This window comes from Populus alba, chromosome 1 (genome assembly GCF_005239225.2).
Source record: "Populus alba chromosome 1, ASM523922v2, whole genome shotgun sequence".
Taxonomy (NCBI): Eukaryota; Viridiplantae; Streptophyta; class Magnoliopsida; order Malpighiales; family Salicaceae; genus Populus; species Populus alba.
This window is the reverse complement of record NC_133284.1, coordinates 10,432,975-10,458,192: the sequence shown is the minus strand read 5'-3', so window position 1 is coordinate 10,458,192 and position 25,218 is coordinate 10,432,975. Positions and strand designations below refer to the sequence as shown.

At 33.6% G+C, this 25,218-nt stretch overlaps 1 protein-coding gene across 1 annotated transcript; it reads right to left on the bottom strand.

Moving 5' to 3' along the window:
* Positions 1-5,414: 5,414 nt before the first annotated feature.
* Positions 5,415-6,647, bottom strand: LOC118036040 (growth-regulating factor 12). The gene is made up of 3 exons (XM_035041733.2): positions 6,492-6,647; positions 6,083-6,388; positions 5,415-5,884 (listed from the first exon to the last, which is right to left on the bottom strand). The coding sequence occupies exons 1-3, from the start codon at positions 6,538-6,540 to the stop codon at positions 5,631-5,633; spliced, it is 609 nt and encodes a 202-aa protein (XP_034897624.1). The 5' UTR covers positions 6,541-6,647; the 3' UTR covers positions 5,415-5,630.
* Positions 6,648-25,218: the final 18,571 nt, after the last annotated feature.

The following is a 25,218-nucleotide window of genomic DNA, read 5'->3' as shown; positions in this document are numbered from 1 at the left end:
GCAATTGATTGTCAATGTAACCCCGTAAAAAAAAAAAAAAACAGATTAGATTTTCAACATTTTCGAATACTGAATTTAATTTTGATCCGAAGACTATGTTTACAATGTTAATTTTGATGGGGAAACTTCCATTTTCTAATTCACTCACATCCTATCTTTAATGACTCCACTATTATGTTGATTTTGATACAATAAATATTATCATAAACAAGGTGCCCTAAGAGATTTCCGAAAGCAAATCAAAATTCACTTGACAAATTATATAGTGTTTTTCGTTTTCAGGGTTGTTTGGTGTTTTTAGTGAGGATGCAATTGTGAGTTCTTAGGGACAAATATGGTCTTGATTGTCTGTTCATGGAATTTCTTTGAAATTGAGCATTTTGGATTGTGTGTTCTTGTGTAATTTGATTGTACCCCAGATTCATTTCCATGTAGCAATATATATTTTTGAACTAAATTTGTTTATTTATTTAGTGTTTAAACTAAGGGTATACTCTCTGGTTTTGTTGTGGGCTGATAAGAGACAAATGAAAATGTGTGTTCTCTTGTTATGGTTAAGGTTGCGTATTGATTTAGGTTGTTATTACTTAAGTATGTTATTGTAATGTAATCTCCATGCTCTCTGCTATCATCTCAATATGGTTGTTAATTCTCATGCGGGGAATGTGGCAAGTCTGAATTAGAAACCTCGAGCAAATATTAGGGTATGGGTGTTCATAAGCAAGAATTTATACGTTTTTTTTTTTTTTTTAATTACTAACCATGCGGGCGATAAGAATGTGGCTTTTGAGATGGTATTGTTTGATACGTAATCATGTTACAAGATTTATGACTTCAATTGCAAGAATTAGATCCAACTTGAAGGTTTGGCTAATGGGTTGTCTAAATAAATTCAATTGATTTATGTCATGAATTATTGATGTGTATTTACATGTTTTAAGATTTTTGGATAGGGTACTGGGATTTTCTTAAAATAAAATATAGTGATAATATTATTATTATTTTTTTTATCAAATTTGTTTAAATGAGGAAGAGAAAGTTAGCAAGGATAGAGACCAACATGACTTTTATTGGTTCTTTTGGTAGCGCTTTTAATAAGCATGAGCAAATAGTGCCGCCAAGTGTTGACCATGATGAGACATCTTAGACACCATCTCGTTATGTAAGCCTGTTGGGTGTGAGTGTGACTCATAGAGTTGGTGTCCTTTTTGAACGAGATGTTTGCACTTGGAAGTATATTGCTTAGTTAAAGCTCTGACAATAACATGCAAGTTTATTTTCTTTCCTACCCAATACAAAATTAAACAACAATGAATAAAGTTTGAATAATTAATTTTAGTGAATGAATTGAAATTCAAGTTTACAAATGTTGAGCCTACTCGCACGATAACATCTACAATGAAATCATCAAAGGAAGTGCTTTCGTTTCAATGGAGTCAGGTTTTAAAAAATGTTGAATGGAAGTCTATGATTGATGCTTGGTTTGAAAAGTTCAAGTATATATACATAAATAATTATTCTTTTAGTATTTAATTCGGTTTTTTTTTTTAAATTTTAATAAAGTAATTATTTTATGAAATTGACGTGTAAGGAAAAACAATTGTTGGGAGGAGGCTAATAATGGTGTGGCCAATAGAGTGTGGGAGAATCACAAGGCTATTAGGTAAGATTTCATTCAAATTATGATATTTTTTAAAGAGAAAATAATAAAATTTTATTTTTTATTATCTTATTCGATTTTTTTTCTTGTGGACCAAGTTGCGTGACTTCTAGTATAATGCAAAAAAAAAAAAACAAAGAAATATGCAAAAGATAAATGTCTTCTAGGTTGGGAAGACATAGACGTGTGAAGAGATTTCAAATATTCATACATAATAGAGGGTATCTAGGACGCTTATCTCAAACTCATGATGCCAGAGCATTTCTTAAGGCGATCATAGTTTGGCTTGGAGAATTGGACCAAAAAGATTCATGGTTTCGTGACCACGCACACCAACAAATCCATTATGTTCATTTCACATGTAAAATAGATAGTAAGATTATGTTTTATATGATCTTTATTTAAAAACATTTAACTAATAATAGCTTTCTTTTGCAAGATACAATGCTTGGACATGATCCAAAATCACTGAAGCTTTTTGTTAAAACCTAATTGTGAAAGGAGAACAGATAGAAGTGCAACAACTTGTGGATAGCCAAGCTGAGAAGTTAATGGTAAGTATGATTTGAACTTTTTTTTTTTAGTTAATTGTTTATATATTTGATGACTTGTTTTTATTTTATGAAACATATAAACATCTGATTGCATGAGAGATATGAGGGAGATCTTTTGACCCATCCAAGATTTGGATTTGTGGTTGGAGGATTGATCTACCAATAGCCTCCGTAGAAATCGAGTTTACAGTGTCTCTAAAGCTATGGTCGAGGATATGTGGGCAAACCATAATGTCTTGGCCGTTAGGACCTCGCAGTCCAGATTAAGATAGTAATCACCGATCATCCAGGCGATTATACAAGAACATGTTCAAGATGAGATGACCTAATATAGGGTTAAGATGAACTTCTAAAGGATAAATTGAATGTCATCGAGTAAATGCTAGCAACTTTCACCTAGTACATGTGATTCACCTCATCACCTTCTTGGTTCTAGCGAAGATTAGTCTTTGTCTCCTATTCCATCTTTTGTTACCTAGATAGATAAATTGTATCTGATAATATTTTTAAATTGATAATATAAATTTTCTTTTTATTTTAATTTCATTTCATTTAAATTTTCCTTTTCTTTTAGGCCTTGTTTGTTTCCCGGAAAGTAGTTTCCGGGAAACCATTTTCCAAACTTTCTTGTGTTTGTTTGTCATTAGAAAAGTTGGTCAACGGAAAACAATTTCCGGTCAGCGGAAAACACTTTCCGGTCAACAGAAAATACTTTCCGATCAATTTTAGTCAAAAAAAAAAAATTTGACTTGGTTTTCAGGAAAGTGTTTTCCTTTTAACTGTGTTTGTTTTCCGGAAAGTGGTTTCCGGGAAATCACTTTCCAAACTTTCTTGTGTTTGTTTGCCAGTAGGAAAGTTGGTCAATGGAAAACACTTTCCAGTAAAAGGAAAATTTGGCTTGGTTTTCAGGAAAGTGTTTTCCTGAAAAATTTGAAGGGAAAACATTTTCCGGAAGTTGTGAAAAATTTAGAAATGTTATTATTTGCTGATTATATCAAATTTGATCCTCAAACTTTTGATTGCTATATATCTTTTGTTTTGAATATTTATTTTTCAATTTTATCTCTTAAAATTTTATTTTTATATTAACTTTGGTCCTTATTTTTATAATTGCTATTTGCTTTTTCCTTATAATTTTTTTATTGAAAATTTTTATTTATCAAATTTGATCCTCAATCTTTTGATTGTTACTTATTTTATTTGAAATAATTTATGAAATGTTGATTATTATTATTTTAATTTCTTCATTTTTCATTTTTTTTTAATTTTTTAGATTTGATCCCTATTATTTTGATTATTATTTGTTTTATTTGAGATAATTTATGAATTTTTTTTTTCAATTTCATTCTCATTCAACTTTTTATTTGTAAGATTTGTTCCTCATTATTTTAATAAACTTGAGAAAAATAAAATATTAATAAGTTATTTTCCAGCTCATTTTTCATGACATAACCAAACACTGGAAAGTGTTTTCCAGTTCATTTTCCATAACACTACCAAACATCGGAAAATACTTTCTCGGAATTCACTTTCCAGGAATTCACTTTCCCCGGAATTCACTTTCCTGCAAACAAACGGAGCCTTAATTTAATTTTGTTTAAATTTTCTTTTTTATTTTAATTCAATTTTTTTAATTGTATTGTTTATTTTTAATTTTTTTTCTAAAAATAATTACATATAATTATGACTAAATTAAAATTTATTTATTATATCGGTAAGATAGATATAAATGTAATTCTCTGACAAATTAATTCTATAGGTAATATACATACAATCACTAATGGATTTACCATTGATTTATTTTGTCAGTAACATATATATAATTTTAATTCATTGATGGATTAATTCCATCGATTATATGCCAAAATTATTGATTGATTTATTGATGGAATTATTGCCGATAATTTTTTTGGAACGATAATTCCATCGGTGATTGTATTATCGATGGAATGATCAACACAATAGAAATCACCAATAATGTGTTTTCTAATGTCATTTTTCCATCTATTCTTTTGGTACCTCTGACAAAATATTCTATTGGTGTTTTTCTTTTTTCTGGTAGTGTTTCAATCCCTTTTTTTAGAGGAGATAGAGAGAATCGTTCTATTCTAGCGTAGAAAGAGGAATACATCATTAACGCTGATTCTGACAAAAACAAATGGTTGATTTTAGTGTTAATAAATTTCATTTAATGAGGAAAATCTCACTTAAGTGTTATTTTTTCTTCTCATTGTCTGAGAAGTTAGATATGCTAGCGAGAATATTTTTAGGTTCAGGTTGATTTTGGGATTTGAGTTGTTTTTAGGTTGTTTGATGCTATAAATAGATTTATTAAAGCATCTAGAGTGTTTTAAGTAAAAAAAAAATGTGTTGAGAAATAGATTTTTAGCAATAAAATAAAATAAAACAAAAACCCTGATTTTTAAGTAACTCTTTGGTCGTCGAATTATGTAAACAGTAGATGATGCGTCATCTCTCTCTTTGTTTTTTTTTTTTAAAAAAAAAAAAAAAGAAAATAGAGGTGGACCACAAGTCATTGGCTCCTTTAAGAAAAAATAAAATAAAACCGAGTCGAGGAGCACGCGTTGGGCTGGAAGGCCGACACACTTGGGCCTTTTTTTAGATGGCCGAGGCACATTGAACTGCCAAACCCACACACTTGGGCTTTATTTTGGCTTCTTTTTAAAAAAAAAAAAATTAATTTTGTTATTTTATATTTAGGTAAAATATAAATTTAATAAAAAAATCATTAAATTTAATTTTTTTTTCTTCGAGTAACTTACATTAAATCTTATGATCTAAATCATGAACTTAACAAATTAGAGTACTGCAAAGTTGTGAAGCCTAAGTCAATAAAATGTATTGTTTTATTTTAAGCATTTGGTTTCGTTAGAATTAATATTTTTGATATGTTTTATTTCGTTTTTTATATGATTAATTCGCTTTGATTTATTTTTTATCAAATTTTTATGATTTTGATTTTTCTTTAAATTCAAACCACATTATCATTAGTTTATCAAGTTTAATAACACTTCTAAATAAATTTCCCTAATCTTGATATTTCTTTTAATGTATTTTTTTTAAAATGATCTGGTCAATGGAATAGTATCTCTTACGGGCAAAAACTTCGATGTCATGGACTTGAAAGCCTGAAATCATAACCATTCGAATGCTTGTAGACGAGTGGACGAGAGAGGGCAAGTCCCAATTTAAACCTTACTCAATTACGTTAGACAAGAGAAAAAAAGGTAAAACTACATAGTACGTAGTACATGCTTGATTCTTCTGTTTGAAAATTAGCTTAAACCGACTCTCGAAATCCTTAAACAGCTTTTTTAGCAGCTGCTCCTATTACAAACTTCTTGTGTAGTACACTCTTCGGAGAGAGACAACATATTGGAGAGAGATTAGTACTGCTAGGCGCTAGCACTACCGATTCCAGGGAGGGAAATGGAGAGGTTGGTGCTGGTATTACTATGAGAAGCAGCTTCCACAAGCTTTCTTGAACGCTGGCGTCCTCTGTGTATGTGCCTGTCACAGTACTTTTGATCTGGAAGAACCTCTTTGCTACACCTCCACTTCTTTCCATCCGTTCTCCTACATCTCCCTGACTCATGTTCCGTTCCATTCTTATATTCCAAATATATCGGGTTACACTTACACCCCATAACTAGACCCCCCACGAGAAAAAAAAGAACCAAAATCAAATCTCTTTTAAGGATTAAGAAAAATGATTTACTTGTAAATTAGTCAATGATCAAGTATTTATGAAAAGAGACAAGCATTTAGCATCCATTTTGTAGTAATTTGGTAAGAGATAATCATCAAAAGAAAAAAAAAACGTGAGATTAGATTTTGAGGGACTTACAGTTAGGGTAGAGCTGGTACAAGCTTGAACTGAGACCACCAAGGGAAGCAGTAACACTTTTCCATATAGGTAAAACAAGATGGTAAGGTACAGGAAATCCAGCTTGGATATACTTGTAGATAAGAGACTGAAGTTCTAGCTCATGCAGTTGAAGAATAGTGAACCCGTAAGGTTTTTTGCAGCCAGTTATTGGTCTTTGACTAGAACCACCACGTCCAAGCTCAACTCCTAGCCCAATTGAAGGTGACCGAGACCTGCCATTGCGCCTATTTCCCTCCATGTTCCAACCGTTTAGCAGTCCAGTCCCTAGAAATTAAAAATAAAGAAAAAGAGTGAAACAATGATTGTTAATTAGACTTGTTTAGTTGAAAAGGAGAGAAATTGGAAAAACAAGAGAGCAGGTGCAAACTAGAGTTCGAAAGACGGGCAATCTTGGAAGGTGGGGCTTGAGATTTCATTTCTTGCGTAAGGGCATCAAGATGGTCAAAAAGAACTGAACAGAACAGACTGAGTCGCACTGAGTGAAAGAAAGATCCTATAATGAAATGTAGTTGCAGCAATAATAGATCTCAAAGTCAGAAATTTAACAGTAGTGATAAAAGGTAAATGTAAAATTGCCTACCGGCTACCTTCTCTTCACTGTCACGAAGTATTTCCCTTTCATTTTACAGCTGTAAAAATCTGTGCTATGAATAAAGACAAGTAATGCAGCAGCCACTGTAATGACAAACGTACAAGCTTGTCTTTAATGCCCACCTATTTAAGAGAGAGAGAGAGAGAGAGAGAGAGAGAGAGAGAGTGAAGGGAGACAGGAAGTCCGCTGACATGTCATATTTTGTCAGAAACCAACACGTTTGTCAGACGGTGACAAATAGTAGAGTGTAGGACCTATATGAACATTTCATAGACTGATGACAAGGAGGCTCTTGTCGGCTAGTTGGAACAGTTTAATCACAATCTCATCGTTTATATACGGCGCGACGCCGCCTTCTGGTGCCATATGGAGGTGGTGCCTTTTTTTTTCTCTTCTTCTCATGTGTTTGGGGTTGGGTAGGAGAATTCAGGGAAGTTCACAGTGAGAGGGAGAGACAAAAACAAGTAGAGTAAGCGGTGCATGAATGAAATACCAAATCTAATGATGCAAAACTTTTTATCAACGGTAACGAGGATTGTGCAAAACCTTTCTAATAATATAAGTAGGTCGATGGGCTTCATAATCTAGGGATCATGATGAGTACCTATAAACATGTTTTTTTTTAAAGATCTTTCAGTACTTAAATTAATAGGATCAATTAAGAAAATATAACATTTTGAGGCTGTGGAGATTAGAAAAAAAAATGATAAAATTAATGATTGAAGAATGTTGTTCATCCATACCTTATGATTCATAGAGTTATGTTTATTAACTTCATTAACTTGCATGCTGCAAGGGAAAAATAAGGAAAACAATTACTTCGGTTTACAGCCCAAATAGGTAATGGTGTTCTATTCGAGAAGAAGAGATTTTGTCATATAGACTATCAATTAGGCTTAAACATAGCAGACGGGACCAACATTACTTTGTGGCCTAATGATGAGAAAATGACATAAACATCATGGAGGTAAGTGAATCCATTTGAGGTGGGGTGTATTTTCTTAGATGTGTGTCCTAATGAGAAAGAAGGGGACTATGAGCCCATTATGAAGTTACGAGGGTATTTGAGTTAGTTTGGTTTTTTAAGAGTTTATGTTATATTTGTTAAGTTTCTGGAAAATCACATCAACTCACCTAAATTTAAAGTCTCTTATTGAGCTATGCAGCATGATTGAACCTAATTAAAAGATGCTTTGCATCTAGATTTGGGAATCTTGGTACACACTCCATCATATCATCTTTTAAGCTCAAACTATATCTCATGCTTTATATTATTTGGACATAGGTTGTGCCTCATATCTCACACTTTTAAGCCTAGGTTCTGGGTATACATTTCAAACCAATTAGTACCCCCCAAATCTTTATGATGGAATAACAAAATGACTTAGTTAGCTTTTTGAGTGGTTTTGTGGTCGGGTAAGTTTAATTGGGTGAGAGCCCTTTTTCATCAAATTACCTTGTCATTCGTTGTTTAATGAACTTGTCTTTTGTTAGTTGGGTGCTTTTATGTCTAGGCACCTAGGAAGTCTAAGAGGTAAGTGTGTAAGTGCGTGGATGAAGCTGAAAGATTGGTGTCCTTTAAAAATAACACCTTTTGTTATGATGTTACTATGTTTCCATGTAGTAAGGCACATGGATGAAGATCATATGACTACATTAAATTTACTCCTAGACCTGTGCAAGACATTCAACCTACTTATAATTATCATTTTTCATATATGCAAAACCTTCTCTCTTTTAGTGTCTAGGCAGTTTCCCACAAGTGTTTTATAATGAGAGAACTAAAAAATAACCCCATAAATATTCTTTTAAAGCTTTTAAAACTTATACAAATGCCATTCTCCTTACTTTCAAATCATTGTCAAGGTGCAATAAAAGGATTTCACCCTATTATGATGTTGGTACTAAGGATTGTAATTTATAGCAATGCAAGTTCTCTCTTATCTAATTGGAATTCAGTGGAACAAACTCTAGTAAAGTTAGTATTTCCTTTCTTTTTTTTTTCAAAATAATACTAAACATGGTAGATTCAAGTAAGGTGATTATTATACCTAAGCTTTTTATAAGGGAGGATGCTAAAAAAGACCACAAAATGGGATTAAGGTGTAAATAGCTTGGAAATGGGGTTAAATAACCCATTGTCGACATTATTAAGTTTTTAGGGGTAGTTAGACAACCCTAGTGTCATAACCCAATTTTTTGATCATTTTCTTTTAATTATTATTATTATTTTATTTACTAAAAATGAAAAAATAATAATGAAAAAATAAGTAAAATGAAATAAATGAAGAAAGAATTAAAATTTGGGTTAATGGCAAAATGATTGGAAGTTTTGGGGTTTAATTAAACTTTGGAATTAATCTAATTAAGCTTGAAATTAATTTAATTAATCCAATTAAGGGTTTTATTGGAGAATTGATAAGTTTTGAGACTTAATTGAGCTTGGAATTAATTTAATTTATCCAATTAAGGGTTTAATTGGAGAATTGATAAGTTTTGAGACTTAATTAAGCTTAGAATTAATTTAATTAATCCAATTAAGGGTTTAATTGGAGAATCGATAAGTTTTGAGACTTAATTGGACTTTGGATTTTATTAAATTAATGAAATTAGGGACTTAATTGAAGAATTTCAAAGTTTAGAGTTTAATTGGGGTCCAAATTGCAAAGCTTAAAATCCAAGGAGCAGCTTGAAAATGGCGCGGAAATACAAGGATCCAATTAGAATTTACACAGGGGCTTGATTGCATGATTTCAGAACTTCAGTGACCAGATTGAAAATGGATATTTACACCACACAAACGGTGCCGTTTTTTGTCAATCGCCTTCTTCGTCTTCCTCCTAGCTGTTTCTGGCAGTAATGGCTGTGAAGCCGTTTCAACAGTGGAGATGCTTGGCATTCTCTGGCTATAAAGCCAGAGAAGATGAGAGAACACGGAGAAAAAAAAAAAAAACCATGCACGGCAGGGAATGAAAACAGAGAAAGAACCCAGAAAAAAACCAGAAAAACGCAAGCAAAAAACCCAGAAAAGAAGAAGAAAAACAACCCAAAAACAGAGAGCTCACAGCACAAAAACAGAGCATAAATAAAAAAAAAATATATAGAGAGAAAGAGAGAACAAGAGGGCAGCACACAGGACGAGAATTATCCTTGAAATTGTCTTCATCCCTGCAGAAAAAGAGTAACCCGGAATCAGTGAAAAACTCAAAGAAAACCGGCATACCCATTATCTGCTTAGTTCGTTCATCTCAAAGAACTGTAAAAAGGGGACAGTGGGATAGCTGGGAGATAAAGGAAGCAGAAGTAAATGTCATAGGCAGGCGAGAGGCGACCACCACGCTGCAAGCATCTTCGTCATCTTCAGAAAAACAGGTACGCCCCTTCTTCAATCTGTTTTTGCCTTCTGTGAATTAGTGTTGCAAGAACACTGTGCGAAGGTAATTTAATTACCTTCGCACTGTTCATGCACGCGTGAAATCACTTCACGCGTGCTTTCTTTAATTTCTGCCCAGCCGGGTCACTGGCTTGGGCCAGTGACCTGGCCGGGCTAGCTGGGCTCTGCCCAGCCCATGTGGGCTGGCCTGGGCCCAGCCACCAATATACAGGCTGGGCTGGATTAAGCCCAGCCCAGCCCAAAAAATAAATAAAACAGAAAACAGAAAAAATAAAAAATAAAAAAAATAAAAAATGTGTATGCATAAATAAAAATAATGTAAATTTATTGGTTTATTCACTAACGCCAGAGTTAGGAATAAAAATACCGATTTAAATTTATATTATTTTTATTCGTTGTATTTTATTTTATTTAGCTAGAAAAATAAAAAAAATATGTGCACGCGTAAAAATAAATGTATTATTATTTATTTATTCACTGGCGCCAGAGTCGGGAATAAAAAAAAAACATTTGATTTAAATTTATTTTTTTAGCTACGTAATATTTATCAACGCCAGAGTTGAAAATATTCGTAGTTAATATTCACTGGCGCCAGAGTCAGGAATATTGTAAGAAAATTTTCATAACATAAAAAAAATAAACATTTAGCAATTTACGACAAAACTAGCAATGCAGCCTGCCTCAGGCAGGACGTTTAAGGGGTGATAATATCTTCTCTTTTACGTAACCAGTCCCGAACCATAGAATCTCTGTTGACCAGTTAGGGTTCCTAGTGACCATAATACTAGGTGGCGACTCCTTAAACAAGACCTTATCCACATTAAAGAACATGATGCCAGAAATCTGTTCTTTCCAAAGAATTAAATAATTTTGGGGGCCGCCGCGATGTCGGGTGCGACAGAATGGCGACTCCGCTGGGGACCCTAGGATTAAGCTTTGTCTTTTGTCTTATTATTGCTATTTTTTTTGTGTTTATTTGTTTATTTTTCCTGTATTTACTACTTTAACATGCATCCTTATTTATGTTGTCATGCATCACTTTGAGAGCACACACTTGACAACCTAGGATAAGTGGGAAAGTAACGGTACCCCAATGGCTTTAGCCTGGGTAAGACTCGTGAAACCATCCAACTCTCGCTTGATTGTTTACTTGGAAGTGGTTGATATGCCAAACTGATATTACTCAGGGCCTCTATCTTCACACTACTTGTAAGCCTCATATCGACCTTTCATGGACGATCACTGAGCATGCAAAAGACCCTTTGAGACTAGATAATGACCAACCCCTTGATGCACTCAATAATTAGGATCTTCCAATTAGGTTGTCATCCCGTGAAGGGCAAGTTCGCATTTCATACGCATTTTTTTTTTTTTTATTATTGCTTTAGCATTTTTGCATAATTGCATGATTTACATTTAACAGGCTGAAATATAGGTCCCCCATTGAAACTCATTTATAACACTCGTTCGAGAAAAAGACAAATGGAAAACGAAGAAAGAGCCCAGTTGGAAGCCCAACATCAAAAAGAGGTGGACAATCTTAAGGAAGAAGTCGCAAGGCTTACTAGTCTACTCGAGTAGGCCTTGAGAGATAAATCCGGAAAAGCAACACTTATAGCTCAGCCTGGAGATATGCATGTAACTCATTTTGATCCAGATAATCTGGGGGCAAATAAGGAGTCATCTGAATTTCAACAAGCTATGCATTTCCAGCCAGCATACTCTTCAAGAATTTCATCTACCACTGATTCCACCGAGAAAGAATCTCAAAAGGGCAAGATGGTAAAAGAAGAGGATTTGGAAAAATGGACTACCCTAGAGAAGAGGATAAGGGCAGTTGAGGGAAACCATTTGTGTGACCTGGTGAAAGCTGTCAATATGTGTTTGGTGCCCAACGTTGTCATTCCCAAAAAGTTTAGAGTGCCAGAATTTGTCAAATATATGGGAACTCAATGCCCTATAACTTATTTCAAAGCATATTGAAACAAAATGGCTGAGGTGGTTGATGATGAGAAACTACTGATTCATTTTTTTCAAGACAGCTTGAGTGACGCTGCCCTCACTTGGTATATGTGGTTGGATAATACCAAGGTTAAAAAATGGAAGGACTTAGTTGATGCCTTCATGAGGCAATATAAGTTCAATATAGACGTGGGCCCTGATCGGTTAAGCTTGCAAGCTATGGAGAAGAACAACAAGGAGTCCATAAGAGAATATGCCCGGAGATGGAGCGAGGTAGCTGCACAAGTTAATCCTCCCATGTTGGAAAAAGAGATGATCAGTTTATTTTCCAATACATTTAAAGCTCCGTACTTTGAATACTTGGTTAGAAGCTCTGCACAACATTTTACTGACTTGGTTGTTATAGCGGAGAGGATTAAACAAGCCATCAGGTTAGGTAAGATTGCTAACCCGACTGAGAAGAACAGTTTCATTGAAAGTGGTTGCCAAGGCACTTATCATTTATGTAGCTAATTGCTTCACATCGACTCCTAGAAATCAACTATCTTGAAGATAAAGCTATGGTGATATTAGGTTGAGAATGATCTACATTTGATTTCAATTGACTGTTGAAAAGATGCCCTTGTCGAGGAGAATGAATGATTGAAATATTCCAGAAATTCCAATCAATGATCGCTAAATGTTTAGCCCCTTTATATGTTATCATGCCAGTATTCATAGCCCAAGATGTTGTAATAAGTTCTTTCTTGTTGAACTTATTTTCTAAAGTTTCAATGAAAATAATGAGTTTGTCATTCAATCGTGTTTACGATTATCATTATTCTTTTTTTTTCTGAGAGAGTTTTCTTATAAAGATTCACAAACACATCTTTGAAGCCTCGTGTGATCTCATAGACACAATTCATCTTTTTTAACAAAAATCAGTTTCCCTATTGGAGTTTTGAAAAAAATTGATCTGGCATTTTGATTTCAAAAAATAATTTGATGTTTATTCAAAAATGATATTTTTGACATTCTACTTGTAGAATGACAATTGAATCAAGCAACTCCTTCATAAAGGTGACCAAACTCTAAAAAGAAGAAAGAAAAAAGAAATGAATAAATACCCTTACCCCATGACTCTTGAATCATGTGTTTTTAAATGTATGAATAATGGTATGTAGTGAACTTGTTGCTCATAACTCATGAATTACATCTTTGCAAAGACTAAACCATCACACTAGATGAGGTCAAAGTTTATTGATCATAGCTACTTGCGCTTGAAATGAGGAAAGGCCATCTTTGTTATTCCTTTCACGTTTTGAAATAAATACATCCCTTGCGATCCCTTTTTGAGCCTGAATAATTTTTTCTTTCATAAAAAAATCCCGATTAAGATCACACCCTGCACTGGGGGCAAGTGAAATTTCAATGATCAAGAAAGATGATAAAGCCGTGAGAAAGCCAAAAGGCAAAAGAGCCCAAGAAACACAAATGCTAAGGATCATGCCCACATCACAAGAAAAAAAGTAAAGGGTAAGTGAAATTTCAATGATCAAGAAAGATGATAAATCAGTGAGAAAGCCAAGAGGCAAAAGAGTCCAAGAAACTCAAAAGCTAGGGGGCATGCCCAAATTACAAGAAAAAGTGATAACCAAGATAAAATGAGTATGCTCTAGCAAAGCAATGAAAAAGAAAAAAAGAGGGGCAAATCAAAGAAGAGCGGCAAAAGAAAATATGAATGACGCCAAAAGTCAAACTATTGATCGTGATCTTCAGTCTTTGAAACCCTGAAACACTCTTTGAGCCTTATGAATCCATTTCTTTCATAGCCAAAAACCACAACCTACGTTATGTACCTGTAGAAATCCTTTCTAATCAAGTAAGCAAGCAACCTAGAACAATAAACAATGCTCTCAAAATGCAAAGAATATTTTTTCATAAGATTCATGACCTCAAGAACAAGCTATTCATTATTATTCATGCTGATAAAAATGAGTGTTCAAAAAGAGACAAATTTTTCTCAAACAAAACCTCGAGCTTTTTCTCAAGCCCTTCACTTTGAAAAAAGGTCATCTCATGATGTATTTTCACCAAAGATATCATTGCCAAACACAAGAGCAAATAATCTCTTTTCCAAGAAAGAAAATAACCAAGGAGTTGCAAGATTTCAAAAGCAAATTGTTTTAGACTCACATCAAAATAATTTTTGTTTTCAAAATGCAAGATCAAGATTTCAAGATTCATTTTAGACCCATATTCCTTCACCAAACTGAAAAGGAGAGAAATGAAAGAATGGCCTCTTAAAACCATAATTTGTCTAAGTCGCTAACAGAGCACACTTAGGGGCAATGACCAATACAAGGGGGCAACATTGTGCTTAGAAGGAAAAATTCTAGAAAAAGGAGATGGAACATTTCCTACAACAAGACAAGGGGGCATTTTGGTTTATAAAATACAGTTTGATCCTTTCAGCAAGTGACACCGAATGTTTCTAGTAGTGAAACGAGGAGTAATGAATGATCCTCTCAAATTATTTGACAAGTCAAAAAAATCTTTAGCAAGCAAGTGGGTCACAATGGGCACCACAAAGGCTGAGTTGTGCAAACAAATCTAGAAATAGATTTACATGGGCTAACTCGAGTGGGCTAGAAGCCAAGTGACAAAGATGACCCGAATCAGAGGTAGCAAGTCCTCATCAGTCAAGCAACAAGAAGACTAAGAAGAAATGGGGGCCTATATTTCAAAACAGGTAAAGATGCATGCATATCATCTAAACTTCGAGACATTGAATAATGAGTTTTGCAAATTTCATATGAGAAAATTCCAACGGAATCTATCAAGTGGAAGGCCAACTTGAAATGGCCAAGATTGAAATTGCTTTTGAAAATTTTTCATTTTTTGAGAATTTTTCATCCTGGGCAGGCCGCCCACGAGAATTAGGCCACCTGAAAAATCTCTGTGTTTTTCCACCTTTTTCGAGTGCGCCTTTGAGCCATCAACCATCATAGGTAGTGCATTTCCTATCCTACCTCCATTCAAGCGCACCGTCGAGCCCTCGTCTTATCTTCATTTGAGCGCGCCTTCGAGCCCTCGCCTCATTTCTTTTCGAGTGCGCCTTCGAGCCCTCGACCATCAAAGGTAGTGCATTTCCTATCCTACCTCCTTTTGAGTGTGCCTTTGAGCCCTCACCTCATTTCCTTTCGAGTGCGCCTTCGAACCCTCGACCAGCAAAGGTAGTGCATTTCCTATCCTACCTCCTTTTGAGTGCACCTTCGAGCCCTCACCTCATTTCTTTTTTAGTGCGCCTTCGAGCCCTCGACCATCAAAGGTAGTGCATTTCCTATCCTACCTCCTTTTGAGCGCGCCTTTGAGCCCTCACCTCATTTATTTTCGAGTGTGCCTCCGAGCCCTCATTTCCTTTGAGCTTCCATCTTGAAAAATCATCGTATTTTTTTTCACTGGGCTGGTAACCCATTACAATGTGACCAACTGGGCAGGTAACCCATTACAATGTGACCAACTGGGTTGGTAACCCATTACAATATACCAACTGGGCAGGTAACCCATTACAATGTGACCATCTGGGTTGGTAACCCATTATAATATACCAACTGGGCAGGTAACCCATTACAATGTGACCAACTGGACAGGTAACCCATTACAATGTGACCAACTGGGCAGGTAACCCATTACAATGTGACCATCTGGGCTGGTAAACCCATTACAAATGTGACCAACTGGGCAGGTAACCATTACAATGTGACCAACTGGGCTGGTAACCCATTACAATCTACCAACTGGGCAGGTAACCCATTACAATGTGACCACCTGGGCTGGTAACCCATTACAATGTGACCAACTGGGCAGGTAACCCATTACAATGTGACCATCCTAAAAAATAAAAAAAATCATCCTCGTATTTTTTTCCAATCATCGGGCAGGTTGCCTGGAACAATTAGACCATTCGCGAAATTCTTCGCGTTTCTTTTATCATCGGGCAGGTTGCCCAAAATAATTTGATCCATTTAAAAAAAAAAAAAAAAAGGTGGGTCGTCTTCCAAATGACTTGTTTCTTAATTTCAACATCTCTCTGTAAAGGTCGTGTGTCAATTTACTGTTTTCAAAGTTTTCAAGACTAAAAAAAAAAAAAGGTTCTTTCTATATCTACTTTTCTTTATAAATTTACTACACAAAGCTAAAGAAAAATGAAATTTTCCAATACCTTTGCATAGTAAATATTATAAAGAGGGGGCAACTGTCATAACCCAATTTTTGACCATTTTCTTTTAATTATTATTATTATTTTATTTACTAAAAAATGAAAAAATAATAATGAAAAAATAAGTAAAATGAAATAAATGAAGAAAGAATTAAAATTTGGGTTAATGGCAAAATGATTGGAAGTTTTGGGGTTTAATTAAACTTTGGAATTAATCTAATTAAGCTTGAAATTAATTTAATTAATCCAATTAAGGGTTTTATTGGAGAATTGATAAGTTTTTGAGACTTAATTGAGCTTGGAATTAATTTAATTTATCCAATTAAGGGTTTAATTGGAGAATTGATAAGTTTTGAGACTTAATTAAGCTTAGAATTAATTTAATTAATCCAATTAAGGGTTTAATTGGAGAATCGATAAGTTTTGAGACTTAATTGGACTTTGGATTTTATTAAATTAATGAAATTAGGGACTTAATTGAAGAATTTCAAAGTTTAGAGTTTAATTGGGGTCCAAATTGCAAAGCTTAAAATCCAAGGAGCAGCTTGAAAATGGCGCGGAAATACAAGGATCCAATTAGAATTTACACAGGGGCTTGATTGCATGATTTCAGAACTTCAGTGACCAGATTGAAAATGGATATTTACACCACACAAACGGTGCCGTTTTTGTCAATCGCCTTCTTCGTCTTCCTCCTAGCTGTTTCTGGCAGTAATGGCTGTGAAGCCGTTTCAACAGTGGAGATGCTTGGCATTCTCTGGCTATAAAGCCAGAGAAGATGAGAGAACACGGAGAAAAAAAAAAAACCATGCACGGCAGGGAATGAAAACAGAGAAAGAACCCAGAAAAAACCCAGAAAAACGCAAGCAAAAAACCCAGAAAAGAAGAAGAAAAACAACCCAAAAACAGAGAGCTCACAGCACAAAAACAGAGCATAAATAAAAAAAATATATAGAGAGAAAGAGAGAACAAGAGGGCAGCACACAGGACGAGAATTATCCTTGAAATTGTCTTCATCCCTGCAGAAAAAGAGTAACCCGGAATCAGTGAAAAACTCAAAGAAAACCGGCATACCCATTATCTGCTTAGTTCGTTCATCTCAAAGAACTGTAAAAAGGGGACAGTGGGATAGCTGGGAGATAAAGGAAGCAGAAGTAAATGTCATAGGCAGGCGAGAGGCGACCACCACGCTGCAAGCATCTTCGTCATCTTCAGAAAAACAGGTACGCCCCTTCTTCAATCTGTTTTTGCCTTCTGTGAATTAGTGTTGCAAGAACACTGTGCGAAGGTAATTTAATTACCTTCGCACTGTTCATGCACGCGTGAAATCACTTCACGCGTGCTTTCTTTAATTTCTGCCCAGCCGGGTCACTGGCTTGGGCCAGTGACCTGGCCGGGCTAGCTGGGCTCTGCCCAGCCCATGTGGGCTGGCCTGGGCCCAGCCACCAATATACAGGCTGGGCTGGATTAAGCCCAGCCCAGCCCAAAAAATAAAATAAAACAGAAAACAGAAAAAATAAAAAATAAAAAAAATAAAAAATGTGTATGCATAAATAAAAATAATGTAAATTTATTGGTTTATTCACTAACGCCAGAGTTAGGAATAAAAATACCGATTTAAATTTATATTATTTTTATTCGTTGTATTTTATTTTATTTAGCTAGAAAAATAAAAAAAATATGTGCACGCGTAAAAATAAATGTATTATTATTTATTTATTCACTGGCGCCAGAGTCGGGAATAAAAAAAAAAACATTTGATTTAAATTTATTTTTTTAGCTACGTAATATTTATCAACGCCAGAGTTGAAAAATATTCGTAGTTAATATTCACTGGCGCCAGAGTCAGGAATATTGTAAGAAAATTTTCATAACATAAAAAAAATAAACATTTAGCAATTTACGACAAAACTAGCAATGCAGCCTGCCTCAGGCAGGACGTTTAAGGGGTGATAATATCTTCTCTTTTTACGTAACCAGTCCCGAACCATAGAATCTCTGTTGACCAGTTAGGGTTCCTAGTGACCATAATACTAGGTGGCGACTCCTTAAACAAGACCTTATCCACATTAAAGAACATGATGCCAGAAATCTGTTCTTTCCAAAGAATTAAATAATTTTGGGGGCCGCCGCGATGTCGGGTGCGACAGAATGGCGACTCCGCTGGGGACCCTAGGATTAAGCTTTGTCTTTTGTCTTATTATTGCTATTTTTTTTTGTGTTTATTTGTTTATTTTTCCTGTATTTACTACTTTAACATGCATCCTTATTTATGTTGTCATGCATCACTTTGAGAGCACACACTTGACAACCTAGGATAAGTGGGAAAGTAACGGTACCCCAATGGCTTTAGCCTGGGTAAGACTCGTGAAACCATCCAACTCTCGCTTGATTGTTTACTTGGAAGTGGTTGATATGCCAAACTGATATTACTCAGGGCCTCTATCTTCACACTACTTGTAAGCCTCATATCGACCTTTCATGGACGATCACTGAGCATGCAAAAGACCCTTTGAGACTAGATAATGACCAACCCCTTGATGCACTCAATAATTAGGATCTTCCAATTAGGTCTATGTATGTGTTAGAAAAGAGAAAGAGGACTATCATAGCTCTACTATATATGGATGGTTTGGAAGGTTGATGATGGTTGTGTGGCGTAGCTTGTAGTGGTTATGGGTTGCTAGGAGAGAAATGAGTTTAATGGAGTAGCTTGAAGGTCATAAGTTGTCAATGAGTGTTGGTGTTGTCGTTGTCATCATTGCAATGGAAAAGAGAGAGGATGAAGACTGTCATGGTGTTTTTTAGAAAACAAAACTCAGCTTGGTTTTGCTAATAGTGGCTGGATCTCACGGTGGTTGACGGGTGGAAAAAAGCTATGTTATGGTGATTGATGGTTGTGGGTATGAGGTTGTTAACACTGATATAGAGATCTTGAGAGAGGGTACTCGATTATAGAATGAAAGAGAGAAGCAACACTGATTTGAGGTTGTGGACAATGAGGGTTGGTAATTTGGCCAGTAAAAATGGTCGAGAGAAGGAAGCTATGGGTTAAGAAGGTTGATGCTTCAATGGTCGATTGATGATTTGGGAAGTGAGGTTGATTAGTGGCAGTGCCATTCATGGTTGTAGGTGGTGGATATTGGTTTGGGAAATCAAGAATGAAGCTTATAGGAAATTTTTTTTTTTTTTTGCTTTAAAAAAATGTGTTGGATCATGCCTCCAATCACTGGTGGAGAAGAATCAGAGGTTAGTAAATGAGGGAGATTGGTTTTAAATTGCTATGAGAGAGGCTCCATGCTAAGAAGGGAGGCCTTTTCTTTTGTATTTTTGTTTATGAATGGATACGTCTAGAGACCGTGAGCTTGCAGGAGGGTTATGTTTTTTTAGGTGAGAATCTTTATTGTTTTTTTTTTTCTAACTAATTTCTCTCAAAATTCTCTACCCTTTTTGTGTGGTACAATCACTTATTTATTTGTAAAATAATCTGTCATTTTCCTTCCAATTGCTTGGTCCTCAGGCAACTAAAAAATTATTTTGGTCCCTCATTTTTCTTCCTTTGTATTTTGGCCCCCTTGTCTAAACATTATTTATTCTTTATTTTTTTAATTTTTTATGTTTTAATATTTTTTTGAAAAAAAGGTAGCACCAATGTCAACTCGATAAAAAGGTAGCACGTTAAAAACGAACGCGTCAAAAGTAAATTTTTAAATTTTTAATTCTTTTGAGAAGACTCTAATTACCAAAAAAAAAAATACAAACACTTCAAAAATATAAAATTTGGACTTTGTTTTTGCTGTTTTTTGGATTTCCTAAAAAAAAAGTAAGAAAAGGGGAGTAAAATATTGGGTGGTTACAAATTACACACACACACACACACACACACACACACATATCCTTTTAATAAATTTATTAAAAATAATTTTACTCTAAAAAAATAGAAAAAGGAAAAAAAAGCTAAATCGTGATGAAACACAATGTCTTCTAGTGTAGATTGTCATAACTCAATTCTGGGTTATTCCCCAAAAATATATTTTTTTTCAAAATAAAAATAAAATAAATAAAATAAAGGCTGGCAATATGAAGAAAATAGGTCGGAGAATTAAGCTGCAATTTTTTGTACTCCATTATGCCCAAAAAAGAAGAAAACAATGCAAATTCAAGGTCAAATTAAATGATTATTGAACGAATTTGCATAAAAATTAAGTCCAAGGACATAATTAAATTTTTAATAGGCCAATTTGATTTAATCATAGGCCAAATTGAATTTTTAATTATGTTTAAGAATTAATTTGGGTCCAATTAGAGGATTTAATTAAGTGCAAGGACTTAATTATACTTTAAATGGGTCAAATTAATTTTATTTTGGGTTTAATTAGTGAAAAATTAAATCCAAGGACATAATTAATTTTTTAATAGGCCAATTTGATTTAATCATGGGCCAAATTAAATTTTTAATTATGTTTAAGAATTAATTTGGGTCCAATTAAAGAATTTAACTAAGTGCAAGGACTTAATTACACTTTAAATGGGTCAAATTAATTTTATTTGGGGCTTAATTGGTAAAAAATTTAAGTTTGGGAGCCTGATTTAGACTTAATTGAGAAGATTGGAATTTTAAGAAATCAAATTTAATTTTTACCAAGTTAATTGGTTGAAATTAGAGGCTAAATTGGAAGCAATTGAAAGTTTGATGGTCAATTAGGGGTTCCATTGAAAGAAATTGATAGATGGAGGACTGCAATGAAATTTGATCAAAAAACTATTCATTATCTTCTTCACTTTTTTCTGAAAAAAAGCTGGTCCGGTTACCTACTTAAGCTAGTCCGTTTACCTACTTTGCAGCTGAATTTAGTGTACCTACCAGTCACCAAAGTTGACAAATCTTGCACGCCAATGATCCCCTGCAGTTTCTCTACATTTTTAAGTAAACAGTTCAGTCTTGTTCTTCTTCTTCCTTCCCTGTTGTTCACTGCGTGAACAATAGGCATGAATTATAATCCACGTCTTACTGTTCATGCAAGACGTGAATTGTGGTGTGTGTGTATTATAATATTTAAAAAATAAAAAAAATCTAAAATTTTTCAAAAAAAATCATTTTAAAAAAAAATGTGATTTTCTCGCTTATTTTTTCTACTAATTTTTGCATAATATTGGGTTGTATATTTACACTGTAAAATACAAATCCGGTATTAAAATACTGGTTTTCTCCAAAATATTTCAATTTTTTTTTAAAAAAATTCAAAACATTTTCAAAAAAGAAAAAAATATTTTGTCGCATACGGCCAAATCCTAAAATTTTTCCAAGCATATTTTTCATAAAAAAAAAAACAAAAATTGCATATTTTTCATTTTTAGAAAAATTCCAAAAATGGATATCGTAACCAGTTTACGATAATCCATTAGGATTTTGCTAACATGTCAAAAATCTCTTTCCAATTTTTTTTTTGGGTCCAGATGTAGACTTTAATATTTGTAGGGTGTAAAATTACACGATAAAGTACACCCTCGAGTATTAAAGATACAATGTGTTGAAATGCGATGCTAAAATTCAAACTTTAGAACGATTAGGATTTAATCTAATAAGGTAGAGACTTTCTCATGAAGAGAGATTTACCTTGAGCCTTAGAAAAGACCAACAAAAACCCGACTCTGAAAAAAACAATCAAATAACAATGCAACTTACCTTAGGTAGGGTGCACTAGGGGTGATGCGTCTTCTACTTGCACAACCAGGCCCTTACCCAGACTTTCATAGACCATAGATTTCTAGTGACCATAATACTAGGTGGCGACTCCTAAACATTAATCATAATCTTATGATTAAATCAAAAAATCATTCCCAACACACAACACAACACACATAGGAGGCACAACAAAGAGCCTCCGTCGTCGTCACATGACGTCGCGACCCCCCGCGACATAGATTATGGCTATATTCGATGATTGGAAAGTTAGATTTAAGTATTTTTTATTATAAAAATCAATTTTTAAACTTGTTTTAACATGAAAATAATTAAGAGCAGCCATATTAAACCCATTTTTAACCCTTAGACCTCCTACAATTGATCAAGAAAATCAAAATTAAACTGATAAATTTTTTTTCTTAGGCCTTGATCTACTTTTTTTCAACATGATAAAAAGATCCCAGCCACCTTTACAGAGCTCCTCCGTCCAAGACAAACCAGTTGACAACTAGATTGGTATTTTTCATGATCGAAATGTGCCTAGCCGACCTCTTCCTTCCTTCCCTACAACGCCACCCAGTGATAATCCAGTTCAACTGCTTTTTCAAGACTGAAATCAACCCAGTAATAATAATAAAAAGAACAAAATATCTCAGTGGTAAAATTAAAAATCATTTCTTGGATGGATACATAAAGACAAATGATAGAAAGACTCGCTTTTGTACGCGATTTAATAATGTTTGAAGGAGAAATCTGGATTGGGACTGCAACAAAATCATTGATTTCTACTTTAAGCTCTGTGTTGTTTCAAATTGTGTCCCTCTCTCTCTCTCTGTATCCTCACTTTCTGTTTTTCTATGTGAATCTGAAAGTGGTGATGATTATGATGATGATGATGGTAGTAGAGAGAGCGCTCAACCTTCCTTCCCTACAACGCCACCGCCAGAAAAGATTGATTGGCTATAAGACATATTTACTGACAGATAAGACTTTCAACACAGCAACAGAGCTCTCAGATTTTCTCAAGAAACTTTCAAACTTCAATCAAGGTCTCGATACATTGGAAAACTTGTGTAGAAGTGTAAAAACATTTTTTATGTTGATAAGAAATTTTTCTTTATTAATTCTTTTCAAGAGTAGTATTAAAAATCATTATAGAAAATGCACTCAGTGATCTTTATGATGAAATTTGGATTTAACAGTTTTTTTTAATATCCTCTTGTAGTTATTAGATTAGAATACATGTCCAACGAAATTAAAAGGATTTTTTGGTGTTATTTCTTTCCTCTCATTTTAAATGTTGAATATGCAGTTATAGAAACCTACACGTATACCTTTCACGACTGGTGATTCTAAATCTCACGGTACATTGCTAGCTAGCACAATCACAGATTTCAATTTAATTTATAAAATAAAAAAAATTAATTTTTTATTTATCCATAACTGATTTTATACATCTTAATATACTCTTGTTTGGAGAATAATTTTTTAACAAAGAAATAACTTAAAACATAAAAATACACTGTATTATCAATTAATTATATTTTAAACTAATTTCTAATAATCCCTAACATAAATGAAATTGTCTAGTCAGTATTTGAAGACTTAAAATATTCACATAGAAAATTAATAGGTAGATTGCTACGCCAAGATAAATTGTCTAATCAATATCAAATGTTTTTATTGTTGTTTTTTTCTTTTACTTCTTATTTCAATTTCATCATCTTTTATAAATCTTTCATCTATAATTTGAACATGACAAGTTTGCTTCATTCATCCTTTAAGTGAATGGATTTTTTATATTTCTTTATAAGTAAACACCTTGTCAAAGTGATGCAACTGAGTTGGTAATATTAATATTTTAAAATATTTTAAAATTAAATTTGAAGTATAAAAAGAAACACAAATTTTTTCTTCTTCCAGAAAGCCTCCAATAAAATAAAATATTCCCAACCATAATATTTATGTTGTGGCTTCTAAGAGGGCTGAGCTGTCATGATGAAATTGAAATTGATCTGGTTGTTTTAGAATCTCATTTTGTGTAGCATACTTCTTGAACTTTCTACGTCAACTTTTTTGTTTGAGGACCATATGTTTTCTCCTTTCATGTCAAAATCAGAAATGAAAGCAAACGTACTTGAATATCTATCCCATAATGCCATTGATGCCGTGCCTTTTTTCATTTACTTCTATTTTCTTCTTTTGTTTTCTTCAAAGTGACAAGAAGTTTGGACCCAGCAACTTCAAGGTGTTGCGATTGATGAATTACATATATAGCAGAGACAAGTACATAGTCCCACATTACGTTTTCCGGGGTAGGTTATTTTTTTTTTTAACATAAAAAAATATTATATGATTAATAATTTAAATAAATTCAGGTTCACTTAACTAACCCGTGACATGAGACAACACCAAATGAGGGAAAATGAAGAAAAAAGTAGAAAACTTAAGGCCCAACCAGCTAATTTCAAAGGATAAAATTAAAGATAAAATTATTTTCTTAAAAAAAAACATGAAAGATAAAAACACACGAGTTACCATGGTTCACATTACTAACTCACCATGCCCAACATGAGATTGCGATAATTTTTTTTTAATGACCTAGAAAAAAGGATCAAAGCTAAATAAATTAAAAAACTTTGAAAAAAAAACTTGAGTCACACGAGGTTAACCTAACGAACCTACGACCCAAGATAACCCTATAAAAAAAAACATAAAAAATTAAGAAATCTCAAGACCCAATAGCCCAAAGTTAAAGAATGAAATTAAAAAAAATAAAAAACATTGAAAACAAATTTTAAAGCAACCTGTGTTAACTTGACTAATCTGGGATTCATGATAACCCTAGAGGAAGGAAAGAGAAAAAAATTAAAAAGATTAGGACTCAATAATTTAATATCAAAGGATAAAATTAAAAAAAATAACCAAAGTTAAATCAAGTTAATTTTTGAAACCAACAATTATGATCATGAGATCGAGATAACCCTACAAAAAACAAACAAAAAATATTTTGAACAAAATTCTTAACCATAAAAAATTAAAAAGAAAACAAATAGTAATAGACAAATACGGGTCAAATCTAGTATAAAAGTAATTAAAGAAAATAATAAGTGAACTAATCAGAAAAAAATAAAATAAAAAAAGAGCAATTAAAATAATGAAGATCAGAATTGAATAAAAAAACAAATGAAATAACATTTTGAGAGACTAATTGGAAGGAAAAAAAAGAGGAAATGATTAAAAAAATAATAATTAAAAG

Bases quoted from the DNA above. Each gene is read 5' to 3' on its own strand.
- LOC118036040 (XM_035041733.2), bottom strand. From the start codon at position 6,540: ATGAAATCTCAAGCCCCACCTTCCAAGATTGCCCGTCTTTCGAACTCT. The intron at 6,389-6,491 runs GTTTGCACCTGC...TTTAATTTCTAG, and splicing joins TGCCCGTCTTTCGAACTCTA to GGACTGGACTGCTAAACGGT. The intron at 5,885-6,082 runs GTAAGTCCCTCA...TGGGGGGTCTAG, and splicing joins GTACCAGCTCTACCCTAACT to TTATGGGGTGTAAGTGTAAC.